The sequence below is a fragment of the Scleropages formosus genome, chromosome 9, assembly GCF_900964775.1.
Source record: "Scleropages formosus chromosome 9, fSclFor1.1, whole genome shotgun sequence".
Lineage (NCBI taxonomy): Eukaryota > Metazoa > Chordata > Actinopteri > Osteoglossiformes > Osteoglossidae > Scleropages > Scleropages formosus.
This window is the reverse complement of record NC_041814.1, coordinates 20,124,332-20,139,597: the sequence shown is the minus strand read 5'-3', so window position 1 is coordinate 20,139,597 and position 15,266 is coordinate 20,124,332. Positions and strand designations below refer to the sequence as shown.

Below are 15,266 nucleotides of genomic sequence, written 5' to 3'. Positions count from 1 at the left end.
AACTAACAGTCTTTGATATAAGGAGAGCAGAAATAATGTACAGCACATCATGACCTCCATTTGATTCTTTCCATGGCTTAATGGGTCCTGCTCTGGAGAGCAGCTCAGGTTGACTATCTCTGCCAAGCATAGCATTTGAGTGAAAAAAAAGTTTTGTGCTATTTGTACATACCAAAGGCTCAAATCATACATAATGATCATTACTGTTCCTTCCATGGGCCTTCTGAAGTGGAATAACTTGTCTTCTGTGCCATAATATATGTAGAAGAACATGCAAGGTGATGTGTCTCCTCCTAACATGGATGTGGTTCCAGTGGAATGGAGTGTCATCAACCCCCAATCAGCATACTACCAGTTTTAGTCCAACCAGAACCACATGTGTCCTTAGCAGGTGCAAAAAAAATACTATTTGTTGATCTTTTCCTTCCTCTTCCTGTTCATTCTCTTGTAGCGGAAACAAAAATCTGCTTTAAGTATTACCACGGTGTGAGCGGAGCCCTCCGAGCAACCACCCCCAGTGTGACGGTGAAGAATTCCAGTGTAGCAGTAAGTACCAGCTCACAGTCTACAGCCAACAGTGGTTCAAATCATAAGACCAGGATGCAGGAATGCACATTTTTCACCCTTCTGAAAGCCATGGATCAGTTCTTCATGACTGGTTGTTCATTACAGTTTTCAAGATTTGCATTTGTACAACTGAAAATGTTACTTTTCAAGTCACTTTCATTTATAATGTACAATTAATTCAGTTGATTGAAATGTTATGTGTGTTTCTAGGAGGGATAGCCATGAAGTCAGTGGCTGGTTATCTCTTAGTGTCTGAGAAATACTTTCAACTTGTCCTCAGTTTAGTAATGAAAGGGATGAAAATGTGCTTGCATTAATGATGGTCATACATTATTTGTGAATTATAGGTTTTACCATGGTTTAACATGTTTGATTCTTGAAGTGTGTTGAAACAAGACACATAGATAAAAGTGAGTTTTTAATTTGTTGCTTTGGATTTAGGAGTTGGTAGAGTTCCCACTTTAGCCCTTCTCCACTTCACTGCAGAATGTGTATTTGGTACTCTTGTAGATGACTCCCTCATTCCTTCCACCAAAATGATTTTCTGACTTTCTTCTGATTTTCTAACATGACGAAGATATATGCTTAACTCAGGAGTCACAGGATCTATAGTACCTGTGTTGATGGCCATTTCTGAGCATTGGTTACTGCTGTCTGGTTGGACTAAATGTTTAACTTAGCAAAAGGGCTATTTGCTGTCAGCTTCTCCTCACTACAATCAAAAGTCATCTTTCTTCCCTAGTCAGAAATCTGCCTTTAATTGGTTTACTCTGGATTCCAGGTGAAGGATGTGACTGTAAAGTAAGGTTGCTGAGAGTACCTGAAAGAGAATAAGTGCGCTTGAGAAATGTGTGGCTTTCGAAACATATTGCTGGTGAGAAGCATCAGGCCATCCTGGAAACTGCGGGCTGCTTATTGACAGCGCTGTCCCACTTCTTCTTTTTTCCTGGCTCTGTGACAGCATGGCTTACAGGGTGACAAGCAGAGCCAGATTACTTTAGACCTATTAATACCACACTTAAGCGGTTGGCTGAGGTTCAGCTCTCTAATTGCTCAAGACCTCTTACTCCAGGTCGCTGACCAGTGCACAGTCCCAAAGCAGAGCTCTGACTGGCTGCTGCTTTCTTCTTCTTAGCCCATGCCAGTGGGACACAATGTATTGGCTATATTAGTCTAATTTATTGACTATGTTAGTCTGAGTTACTGTGCAGGTGTGGACACTACATAGATCATCAATATAATTATTAGGTTCAACAAAAAAATGAAGCATGGCGGTTTAAGAAGACAATCGCCTTGATCAGCATGTGTTGCCTCATTTTCCAAGGGATTCTTCATTTTTGTAGTGGATATGACTTGATTTTAATTAAATTATTTGACACTCCTGTGCTAGTTTCCTGGATCTTTCAGACAATTCAACACAGTGGCTAAGCTTTGGATGCCAGCAAGTCCTTGTATTAATGTGAAATGAACTGCACATGGGAACAGGACTGTCTTGGGATTTCGGTAATGTGGTGGATCAGACAAGATTTGAAAAGGAGAGGGAGAAATTTGTCTTGGGCTGGAATCAGGCTCTCGTCTCTGGGTATCCAACTATCTAGCACGCTTCCACTGTGGGAAGAAGTTTAAATACTGTACTTAGTGCAGATGGTTATTGATCACAAGTATGCAAAGAACTCATGCACATTCCCCACCTGCACTGCCATGAGCTGCACGTGTCACAACCCTACACAGCAGAATTTGTTCAAGAATAACTATGTTTTTTAAATAAGTGTGGTTTGCCTGTGGTAAACGTATGCGTCTTATATTAGGGGAGAAACTCAGGAGTATCCCTTTCGTCAGCATGGCCTGCTTCCAAGAATGAGCGCATTATTTGTGCTTCTCCTTAATTAAAGTGGACAGACGCTGGAGAAACGCAACTGCAGTGCCATGTATCTGTTTAGCAGCTGAGGTCCTGATCCTTTACAAGGTAATGGGACAGCTCCAGTGGCAAGTCACTGCTGGTAAAGACATATGTCATCAGCCTTAAAGCAAACTTGTTGAGGTTACACTGTAAATCCCAGTCTCTAACTGCATACTCACAGTAACACTCTTCTGTAAGGAAACATGTATAGATATTTTAAATTAGATTTATAAACATTTCATAACAGGTTACACTATAACCCTTTGGAGTTTTGTGGTGGTAGTTACTGAACCCTACAAAATGTAGATGCAAATACTTATAGAAGTCACTGGGTATTTTAACATGTACAATAGTTACATGTTATATTTTTACCATGGACCATGTAACTGAATCTTTTGTGGTTACAAGTTGGTCTGCAGGTTGGTTTTGCTTGGCAGAGAATGATGATTTAACATTGCTTAGAAGACCCCTTCCCCAGAAAAGCAGGGGCTTTGGATTTGTTGGTAGATTTGCCGTGGTAGTCCTGAGCGCCTGCTTGGAAATAACAGAGAGCATGTCATTGTTTATAGGTGACATTACATGAAAATGAAACTGGTTTAGTTGACTAGATATTATGTGGACTTTCTGCATTTTCAGCCAGTGTCGTCCTGTCCTATCCATGCGAAAGGGAATATTTAAAGGATTCGCATAAGGTGTTTCGCACAGCGGTTGAGGCCCACAAGTTTGTCCTGGCAGAAGAGCACTTGTGACATTTAACTGGCTCTGAATTCTTTGTGTGTGTTTGCTCTCACACAGATGGCATAATATTTAACTAAACAGTTATGGTGGAGACCCCCTGCTGCTTTTATGAAGAGGCAAAATGTTTTGAGTTGCAGTATGGATCCAGCTTCAGTGGACTCAATATTTTTAACTACAGTGAACACTTTTTTGTTGTTACAGCTGCTTGAGGCCTGTTTGTGAATAAAGGTATTGTACCAATGAGTTTGGCCTGTGACACCAGTCTCAGAGCTTTAAGTACTGTGATCTCTGACTTGTTTTTCATCTTTCTGTGGTTTTACTGATTTTTCACAATGGTTTCCTGAAACTTTTCTCCTTTTACTCATGTGAACGCAAAACACCTCCATGGTACTGGCTAAATCTCAAGAGAGTGAATTGTTTTGAAATCTTTTTAATTTTCAAGTAAATTTTTAAAGAGTTGGGAATCATATGCTTTGTCCAGTATTACCTCTGTAGAAATCTGTGCAAATTATGTTTTTGTCACCTCAGGTGTAAAGACAGTACCTTACTGTTGAGTGTATAGACTGATGGAGCCTCTTCTCCAACCAGGTACATACACAACTACATTGAAATCAGTAATGTTTTTCTTCTTTTTCTCCTCTTCATCAGGCTAAAACTTCCCTCTTTGACAAAGCTCAAGTCATATGGGATATAGCGCCATCAAGGTCAAAATTTTTCTCTAAAAAACATAATTATACGATATTTAAAACTTTACAGTCGATACACTTATTAAGTACAGCAACACAGAGCATACAGTACAGAGTGGTGGGTGTCAATACTGGAAACTTTTATAAGAAAATGTACTTGCATAGACCCGAAGTGCAGTTTTTTTCAGTCTTCCAAAATGGGGCACAGATCACTTGTCTTTATTCACACTAAAGAGATGTACGTCACTTTGGAGAAAAGCATCTGCTAAATGAATAAATGTAAATGTAAAGAGTGTGATCAATAGTCTATATGCTTACATGTCAGTACCTTGACAAAGGTCCTTATCTTCAGTTAGTCTGTTTTTTTCTCTCACAACTGAATGTCATTGTTTATGGAAACAGTGTTTAAATCAGCAGTTTATTAGTGTTCTCAGAAAATGCGTGATTTGCCAACTTATTGTTTCTCCATTCTGCAAAACGAGAACAATTAGGCTCTGGATACAAATTAGTACAAAATATGAATTCAACTCCAAGTCGAAGCAAAAATGCAATTCTCAGTCCGGTTTACGCTAATTCACACAGTTTCACAATACAGTACAGTAAAAAAGTTGTGAGAGAGCATTTGTTCATTTATTTGTTCATTTATTCATTGTTTGTACATTTGTTCATTGCGGACTGTTGTCATGAAAACACTGACCTTTGTGGTGGTTATGAAGGAAGGGAAACTGTAGATCGTGTCTCCCAGTGTTGGCCCACTGAGAGGCGGAAGTGACCTCTCCTAAAATACCATTGACAGTGCAGGCTAAAGGTTGTATTTTCAGTGGGGGCTGTAAAAATGCACGAGGTGGTGGGTTGCAAGGCAGCGATTCTGCAGGAAGCAGCAGGTTTTATACAGAAGATGGACATTGAATTTGGCTGCGGGAAGATTGTCTGTACTGAGACAGATGTCCCGAATTCTCCATCAGCTCATCCGACTTTTCAGTTAAATGAAACCTTCGTGCTACCAGAATAAAATATTGTAAATGATACAGTGATAAAGCTGCGTTTGCTAAATTGAAATTGGTACGCTGAAGTGGATAATGTATAGTATGTACAGGAACTGTAGCCCTAACCCAATTCATGGTGTATTTCCAGAAACTTCCCTTTTCAAATGAATTGGATATTGATGCATGATGTATTTATAGTGGATTTGGGAGTGGAAATTGATTAACAAGAAGGCCATCTCCTGTGTTGTTGCCAATATCTGTATGCTCGCCAAGAGCTTACCAAGTGGTACCAGCATGTCAATGCTGGAAACTGGCAGTAATAAATTATTTCTTGATTCAGATTCAATAATTAAATGTTGAATTGTGTCTTAACATATCAGTGCTGCAGCAGCCAGCTGTAATAAAGTAAACGTAGGTATATTTGTGTATGGCTGTGTTTGTGTATATATATATATATATATATATATATATATATATATGTATGTATATGCCTGTATAGATATATATTATATATATATCTTGCATTTTTGTGTGTCTGCGTATACACTTGCATGTTTGTGTGTGTTTGAATGTGTGTTTGTGTGCTTGCTTGCGCGTGTACCGCTCTAGGCAAAGCTCTGACTCATTTGATGTGGAAGGGTTTCACAGGGGCTCTCAATCCCAGCAGTCAGCAACCGCACTGCAGAGACACATCCAGACTCTTTCTTGTGTTGTGCCTCTTAAGTGCAGCGTGCGGCATTCAGTACTGTTTACAGACCTGTTTTTTTCCAGATTTTTGTCTGTAGCATCAAATCACAAAATGATGGCAACAATTCTGAAAGAGACTCATTTCTCCACTGAATCTAGACTAGGTTTGCCTTTGGTAAGTGATGCTTAAACTGTGCAGGCAATGACCATGGAGCTTTCCTTAAATACTTTGCTTCAATGTGTCTTTTTATTTTAGCATTTGCATAGAAAATATATTCATGAAATGACTCAGTCTTCAAACTCCGGACAAACCGATTATTCTTGCTGATTGGCATTCGAAAGCACGTTGCAGAGAGATCTTTTTGTGTACATGCGAGTGGTGTGGATTCTGATGGAAAGACCTGGAAATGTTGCCGTGACCATAAATGCTGCTGAATCAGCTTCCGTTAAAGACAGCCATAGAGCTTCTGGAACCTACTTCCCCTACAGTAAACCATGGGCATAATTTTGTGCAAAGTGGCTTAGCCTTTAATGGAAATGTAACTGAGTTTCCCATATGCATTACAGATGGCCTCCGACGCACTCATTGTTTTTGCAAAGCAGGCATGAGTTTTCCCTTTACCTATTAATCAGATTTAAGTCTGGTACCACTGTGTGGGTTCTTTATATTCTTACATCCCAAAGGCCTCTTATGCAACAAGCAGCCTGTCATGTAGATCTTACCATGTATACTGGCATGGCTCCGTCTTCTCCTCTTGCTCTTTCAGCTGGTGTTCTGCAGTGCTCAGTGCTTTGCCCCCCACTCTTCTCCATCTACACCTCTTCCATTGCTTCTGTCATTGCCTCTCTCACATTCTCCTATCAATGCTATGCTGACAATACCTGCACCTTCTTCTTTTTTCCCCCTGTAGTTAAAAGCATGTCCTCTCGAATCATCACCTGCCTTTCGAACGTTTCATTGATTGACTGATCACCATCTACAGCTCAACCTCTCCAAAGGCAAAGTCTTTCAGTTCTCAGCTGGTCCATCCACCTATCAAGAACTCACTGTTAAATTGTACATCTTGATTGTTTTACCTGCTTCATCGCTTAAGAGTTTCGGAGTAGCAGTGCACTCACGTCTCTGCCTCTCTCAGCTCATTGATGTCAAAACACAATCCAGCAGATATGTCCTGCATAACGTCCGCAGGATCCACCGTTATCTGACAACAAACTCTACACAGCCTCTGGTCCAAGCCATGGTGATATCCTTCCTGGACTACTGCAGCTCTCTCCTGTCTCATCTATCAAAATTCGCCAGCTAACTGAGAATACTGCTGCACAAGCTTTGTTTGACCTGCTAAAGCATTCCCATGTGTCTCCCCTCCTTGCTTCTTTCCATTGGCTCCCTTTGGCTGCCCATATCAACTTTAAGACTCTGGTTACAGCCTACAAGACCATCAACAGATCTGCTCCCCGATACCTACAAGACCTGATCACCTGTTGGGCCTAATATACTTCTTCATCTCTGGCCATGTCATGACCCACAGGGACAATACCCCTCGTGGCCAGAGGAGAAGCCACTAGCCCAGACCTGTACACCTGTTCACAATCTGGCCATTAGTGAAGCATAAAAGGAAGAAACAGCTGAGGCTGGATCTCGGATTTTTAATCAGCGTTCCATTTGTGTTTTCCTGACAAACTTCCGTTACCTATTTCTCAAGCCTTGTTCCATATGTGTTTCTGTTCCGGTCCCATGTACCTGTCCTGTCTTCTCCTGCCTTTGGTGCTCCTGTCCAGGTCCGGTGTTCCAGTTCGATATTTCATCACATCTCTTTGTTTGAGTCCCACTCACAAATTTGTGGTTCACTTTTCATCTTTGTGAAAACACACTGTGTGTCTCTTTGTCTCTTGTTCATCATTTCACCTCCACACTGTACTTTCCATTTCCAACCCATAATTTACATTGGGTTATTGGTCACAATTACCGCTCTATTGCGTATTGAATTCTGTATGCTACTACTGATGTAATGATGCTATTAATTTTTCTTGTTTTACAATGTTGTAGTCTCTACCAAGTCTATATGCAGCAACTCATGTAATCTATACTGAGTTTATACATTAGTCATGTAATATATACTGAGTTTAAACATCAACATCAGAAAAGCTGATGTCATGTTCTAGTTTATTTCATTATGCCAGTGGGGTTTTGACGATATGGCTGGAAAGCTGTATGATGCCCAAAATTTCTCCCAGTGTCCAGGTTTGGAGAAGCAGGTTGGTAAAGTGATACTTGAAGCTGAATCATCTATAAGTATATGCTGGTCATGTTGGGTCTTGTGAAAACGCAAGCCCAGATTTAAGCAATCAGATTTGTATATTTTCCACTTTGTGTTGGATGTTCAGAAAGTTTGGAAATGACACGATGTCCTTGGTGTGTCACAGAAAAAAGCAGATGTCTTACCGACAACACATTAACATATTACTGTCATTGAAGTGCATCTCTTTAACCGACTGACACGGGCACGTGGAACTACCATATCTGTAGCTCGATAACAGCTAATTAATGAAGAGCTCAATAAAGTGCATGCAAAGTGGTTCACCATAACCGTTATACATATTCAGCAGTGTACGGTGCCGTATTTTGACTTGATTTGCATGTGGTCATTTCAGATGACCTTGATTCATTTGGCCCTGTAAACACTATGGAAGTAGCAGCACATAAACAACACATGGTCACAAAGTTGTTGTCCTTGTCAGAACGGAAGCAGTACGTTTTTGCTTTTCTGAGAAGGCTCCGCCTCCTTATCCTCTTGATCCCCAACTTCCTGGAGAGCAGATCAATGGAGACATAATGACCATGCTCCATTGATCTGGGCATTAGATGGGGCCCTGAATTTAGTGCTTAATGGGTCTAATGGACCTTAAGTGATGGGTCTTGGTATAGAATCCAGAAGAGGACAATGAAGAGGAAGAGGAGTAGGAGGAAGGGAGTCCATCTGATCTCTCTCTCCCCCTCTTTCCCTCTCTCTCACCCTGCACCTTTCTCCCACATAGTTACTGAAGCCTGTGAACAGAGGGGAGGTCACGCCGAGCCAGGGAAACCGAAGACTCATAAGCTTCGCCCTGTCAGGTGAGAATTTCCTGCTAGTACCACTGCCACCACCCAGATCTCCCTGTTAACCTCTGTGTGAGATCTAGCCTATAGGCCTCCTCCAGGGGTATGAGGAGCAAGAGAGGGTAGCTGAAAAGTTCATGCTTTTCTCAACTTGCATGCTTTCCCATGTCCCCATGTTTTTTTTGGTATGCATTGCTGTGGTTTTTCCCTAAAGGGGCTTCTGTGGTTATCTCTGCATCCCAAACAAATATATCTACGCAATAGCGTCATCAATAGCAAGTCAGTCCCTTCTAATAGAGTGGTGCACTCAGCCAGGATGGAATGTGTTACTCATTTTTGTTTGGTAATTACATTAGCTAGTGCACTTTTTTGAGTGTGTATTTTATGTATCTGTGGAACAGAACGAACAACAGGGAGAAGTTTTCATAAAAAATGTTTGTGTTTAACAAGCCGTCTTATATAACCGAATGCCTAAACCCACACATTGTCCGTATTGTGGGAAGTATATGACTGTGCATAGATGGACATTTGAACAGTGTTGGATAATGTTGAGGTCAAACCTTGTACGAAGGCTTTTTCTTTACCTTGAGTAACATTTTCTTTTACTTCCCTGCCTATGTGTCATTGCTTTGTTTTGTGAGTTTCTTCCGTACAGCTCCTGGCCTTCTTCAGTCTGGCTGCACGCTACTTCTTTCCGCCCCCCCGTTCCCACATCAGACAGTATGCTTCCATAAAGTGAACTGTGTGTTTTTTGTCCAAGAGCAGTCTGTTCTCATTTTTTCAAATATTCCACTAAGGGACTAAGAGTTTTCCACATCAAGGTGCTCCTTTGACAGGCCATTGTGACCCATAAAATCTGCTTAGCATCCACTTAGCCTCTCCACTGTGTATTATCCTATTTATGATCACCATCAGTAGTTTAAAAAAAAATTTAAAACGTCATTGTGTTGATCTGTGGGCCCTATCCCACTTCTACAAGGGCAATTAGATCTCCCAATCCACTGTTCATTTTTAGCGCCGCTGTCACAGTGTGCGCTAGCAAATTTGTTTCCTCGCTTTGCTTGGCTTCCTCTGTTTACCCTTTAATAACTGAATCAGTGACGAGGCAACAAGGAGGATCTGTCTCACTGCAGGAAATATGTCTCCCTTCCTTTCCTCATAATTAAATTGAGGCTGCGTGTCGCAGCGTGGTGCATGCCACCTTTCCATCGTGTACACCACCTTTCCATCCATGTGTAGGGGTGCGGCACCAGAGTGCAGCACCTACCTGTGTTTCTGTCCATGCCTCACTTCATCTGTTACGCACTACCACCACTGCTTTGCAGTCCTGCTAGAATGAATTGTTCCCTTTTTTTTACTATGGTCCTGGAGAGGCTGAACACAGCTGGCTTTTCAGCACTCCTTGCATAGAAGAAAGCTCAGAAATGGAAGTAAATGTGTTTAATCAATCCATAGATTTGATTAAGGTGATTCAGTCCCTGGTGGGAACACCCCCCCGGACCAGTCTCTTCAGGACTGAAGCTGAATAGCCTTCATATATGAGGCAGTTCCACCCACATTCCTTTTCCAGGCTGTCTTACCCCCCCCCATACTGATCAGCCTCCCTAGTTCACTCTAATTCATCATCAAATCTGCACAGCTGATTAGTTGAAAGTTGTTCTTGATTCATGCCATCCCTCTAAGGGCTTTGATTTGGCTCAGTTGTCTGGACTTTCCTGTCACGTAGCTCTGACACCACATAATATAATTAATCATATTTTTAAGCATGCTTTTTATGTACAGTTCTTGACAAAGTGGGGTTTAATTACAACAATTATGCCTAGAACAGCAAATGTTACCCTGAATGTTATAACCGCCAAGATTTTCTTCAAGTGATTAATATTGCATAATCCATACTCCCCCATCATTCATAACTGAAAGCTTTAAATCCCTGAATTATTATGAAATACAGCCTGATGGATAAAGCTCTTGTTTTCTGTGTCTGCTGATACATACACACACACTGAAACCGCTTGTCCTAAGCGACGTTACAGCGAACCAGAGCCGAACCCACTAACAGAGGGCGCAAGGCTGGTGAGGGAGGGGATACACCCAGCATGGGATGCCCGTCCATCACAAGGCACCCCAAACAGGGCTCGAACCCCAGACCCTCCAGAGAACAGGACCCACTCAAACCTGCTGTGCCACTGCACCACTGTGCCCCTTTCTTTCTTGATATATTCTAAAGTAAAATATCAAATGAAAAAAACCACACATGATGTGAACCTGTGGATGCATCTTGAAAGCAAGGGCAGTGGGCAACAGGTGGTGAGTGGCACAGTGCCACAGCAAGTAGTGCTGCTGTCTCACAGTACCTGGCTAGTGTGAGAGGACATGGGTTTGATCCCTGCTCAGTCTGTGTGGAGTTTGCATGTTCTCCCCATGTCTGGGTGCTCTGGTTTCCTTCCACACTCCAAAAAAATGCCATTCAGGTTTATCCATAGCATGTGAGTGACAGAGAGAGTGTGTTCCACTGATGTATGGATGAGTGACCCACTGTAAGTAGTGTATCTAGCAGTGTGAGTCACCTTGGTGAATAAGGTGTGTGGGCTCATAACACTCTGTAGAGTTCATTGGAAGTGGCTTTGGAGAAAAGTGTCTGATAAATGAATAATTGTAAGGGCTACTTTGAGCCTTTTTTTGTTAACAGTACTCTGTTTGGCTGTATTTTTCCACACTTGCCTGATTCATTTAAAGACATTCTTTCTTAGCAATAAATATTTTATGTGTGATATGATTCGGTGTAACAGCTCTGGAACCCGTGTGGCGGAGCAAAGTGCTTTTCCTCAAACTTGTACTTGTTAAAGGCAGTAATGTATTTGTAGTCACTGCAGTTTCTGTCAGCTTATACTTGTGCATTTGCACCGTCGATTCCTCTTTGCACTACATTTTTTCATGATTATTTAAAAAACACTGGAAACCAAAATGCATGGCGACACCAAGTGTTCAGGAGCCTGTTTCTTTTCCGGGGTGATAAGATGGAACTGATGTTAGCAGGAGATGTGCAAGAATGCAGTGTTAGACCCTTTTGGCACAGAGGATACAGTTCAGATAATCATATGAAGGAGTAAAGAGCACCTGTACAGAATAGCAGAAGTGTCCTACCCAGTGTTGTTCTCATTGTGAACAACCGCTTGTCCCAAGCGCGGTCACAGCAAGCCAGAGCCTAACCCGGTAACACAGGGTGAAAGGCCAAAGGGGGAGGGGACACACCCAGGACAGTACATCAGTCCGTCACAAGGTACCCCAAGCGAGACCCGCACCCCAGATCCACCAGAGAGCAGGCACTGGTCAAACCCGCTGCACCACCGCACCCCCCCTCATGTATACCCATAATTGCATATTTCTGAGGCTTATTTAGCGACATTGGTTTCTCTCACCCAAGCAGGACTCGAACCACAGACCCACCACACAGCAGGCACTGGCTGACCAGTGCTGTTTCTGTTGTGAAATGTTCAAGGGATAGAACAGAACTTGAGGCTTCGCTGGTTTCTCATACTGCATGCCTTTTAATAACGTGAGAGCCATAGAGCAGCACAGTGATGTCCAGCTTTGGATATGAATCCACTCTCATGTGGCCAGTAGTTACTGATGTTTGTTTTTTTTTTTTCCACACAGCAAAATATTTGTTTTATTATTTTTCCTTTCACATATAGATATTCTTTGTCAGCTTTTCGTTTATGATAATGCTAATAGTTACTGTACCACACATTCCACTTGACATGGTGGTGTTTCTCAGACTGGATTCCACATGGGACAACTTGCACTCCCTCCGGTGTCATCTTTCCAGTTATGATTAAGATGCAGTTTTCATTGTGATGGAGGTGATTTGTGTCCTATGAGATGAGCAGCAGCAGCTTTTTATATTTTGAAAGTAGTAAAGGTCAGTGCTGACTGCTGATGCCGTTGTGGTTTTGTCACTGTGCCAGCGCATCTCACGAAGTCCCTTTGCGCATGCAACAATGCAGCATCGCTCTTTAATTTGGCATACATCAGCAATGTGACATTCCTGCTTACCCTCATGGAGTTTGCTCATACAGACCGGCTTCTCTCTGCTCAAATACCTTTCCAGATTTCCAGGCTGTTGGGCTGAAGAAGGGCATGTTCTTCAACCCTGACCCGTATCTGAAAATCTCCATACAGCCCGGCAAGCACAGCATCTTCCCTGCCCTGCCCCACCATGGCCAAGAGAAGCGCTCGAGCATTGTTTGCAACACAATAAACCCCGTGTGGCAGAGGGAGGTGAGTGTTGCTGTCTGGGGCCATCTTGCTGGAGCTCTTCAGTTCGCAGGCGCTGCTGCACAATAAAATATAGTAGTAGTTAATGCTGGATTCAAATTAGGCTCAGTCTCTGTGTAGTTTGCATATTCTTTCCAGTGTTTGTTGGATTCCCGTCACAATTTGAAGAAACCCAAGGAGGAAAGCAATGATAAACCACTTTTGTGTCCTCTCTAACCAGGAAAGCCTGAATCACTTGAAATTGCTGCCATGTGCACAAGCCAAAGTCATATAAACACCTTTGATGATATGATTACCCTAACATAAAGTCTTAATCTTCTGATCAAATGTAGGTATCTAGCATTCCTCAGTAACCCATAGTGTCCACTTGCTTTTCAGCATGACATAGACAGTGATCTTGGATTTTTCTTGATATCATAAACACACACACACACACACACACATTTTCTGAACCACTTGTCCCAGATGGGGTCGCGGGGAACTGGAGCCTACCCGGCAACACAGGGTGTAAGGCCGGAGGGGGAGAGGACCCACCCAGGACGGGACACCAGTCTGCCACAGGGCACCCCAAGCGGGACTCAAACCCCAGACCCACTAGAGAGCAGGACCCGGTCCAACCCACTGCGCCACCGCACCCCCCTGTATCATAAGCATTCTTCACATAAATTATTGAAATACCCCTGTCTTGCACCCTAGGCAACAGGTAGACAATGGACCGCCACAGTACTGCATTGGACAGGGAGTTATTGATAAAACACAAGTGACTGAAAAGGTAACATTAAAAAGCACAAGCTAAAAACCATATTTTTGTTACATATTCTTTCAAAATACATTGTCATTGTCATGCATAAAGTACACTTTGTTTTGGTAAGAAATAATCGTACAGGCAGTCCCTGGATTATGAACAAGTTCCGTGTCCTCAGTCTGTCTTTAAGTCGGATTTTGATGTAAGTCAGAACAGTTAGGTATGGTGGGTATCAAATGTCAGTTTGTCAAATGTTTGTCTTAGTATAATGTGTACCTTTCTATGCATAAAAAAACATTAAAGTAACACTTCCTGATACACTAAAACATCTTTAATATAAAAATACAATAATAATAATACAGTATAATGATGTAATAACAATAATAATGATACTAATAAACGTAGCTACATTACTTATAACAGAGAGGCATAGAAAGAGATGATAATAAATATTACTACTGTCACGATGAAGAGCACACGGAGGAGACGGGACCCAAGTGCAGGATCATTTATTCAGAATCAAAGGACTAGATGTGTTCTTGCGGTCGGGGACGGATAAGCGGTCGGTCGATTGGCGAACCGAACGGAGGCGAGAATCCGAAATTGCGGTCGAGGGACGAGGCGGGCGGTCGTCATCAAATAGATGCGGAACGGTACTGGGGAACGATGAGGGACAGGACTTGGAAGGAGAGAGGGAGAAAAGAGTGTGTGCGCACGTGTGCAAAATGTTAAAAGAAACCTTAATGTTCACTTTTCCAATGTTCGTTGGCGTTTCACTTTTCGCTGTATTATTTCCACTTTAGTTTCAGTCGTGATCATTTTCCTTTTTTTGGATGAGTCACCATCACATGCGTCACATTTACGCTTTGATGCCATGGTTACAAGGGTAAAAACAAAAAAATTGAAGCCAGATACAGTAACACATGAGACACTGTAAACAGCAACGTGATCCGACTGAAAAGAAGGAAGTGTTTGTCCTACCTCGGGCTCACGCTCGCTGCCCACGAGCCGAAGAACCACTGTAGACGCGCAATGTTTTGATGTGTATTGCAAAGTAGTCCCCGTTTATTATTACAAATCATTGTATGTAACTCAAATTTTTAATATAATAGGCTTCGTTATGAAGTTTTTATTTGATTGTTACTTTAAGGTGATGACAAAATTAACTTCCAGTAAGTAAGGGGGGTGGTTCGTAACTACGGGTTGCACATAATTCGGATGTTCGTAACCCAGAGACTGCCTGTAATTCCATCCTTTCCAAATGGGAACTCCAAAAGGATAATTCCATGGAATGAATTAACCCAATTAAATGAGGAATGAGTGTAGTGTACTACAGTACAGTGTTCATAATTTGCTGTGTCACATACACTGTCTGAAGCCGCTTGTCCCGAGCAGGGTCATGGCGAACTGGAGCCTTACTCGGCAACACAGGGCACAAGCCTGGGGTGGGGGGGGGGGATGCTAGTCCGCCGCAAGGCATCCCAGGCGGGACTCGAACCCCAGCCCCGCCAAAGAGCAGGCCCCAGCCAAACCCGCTGCACCACCTTGCCCCCCTTTCATCACATACACCATTCTATAATTT

The 15,266-nt window shown here is 42.4% G+C and overlaps 1 protein-coding gene across 4 annotated transcripts in view; it reads left to right on the top strand.

Annotated features, from left to right (window-relative positions):
- LOC108935568 (E3 ubiquitin-protein ligase HECW1-like) overlaps positions 1-15,266 on the top strand; it is a 79,704-nt gene that overhangs the window by 22,779 nt on the left and 41,659 nt on the right. For all 4 annotated transcript variants that reach the window (XM_018754308.2, XM_018754306.2, XM_018754304.2 and 1 more), the window contains 3 exons: positions 452-546; positions 8,601-8,676; positions 12,773-12,942. In XM_018754308.2, the coding sequence (XP_018609824.2) occupies positions 452-546; positions 8,601-8,676; positions 12,773-12,942 (341 nt within the window). The remainder of the gene's footprint in view (positions 1-451; positions 547-8,600; positions 8,677-12,772; positions 12,943-15,266) is intronic.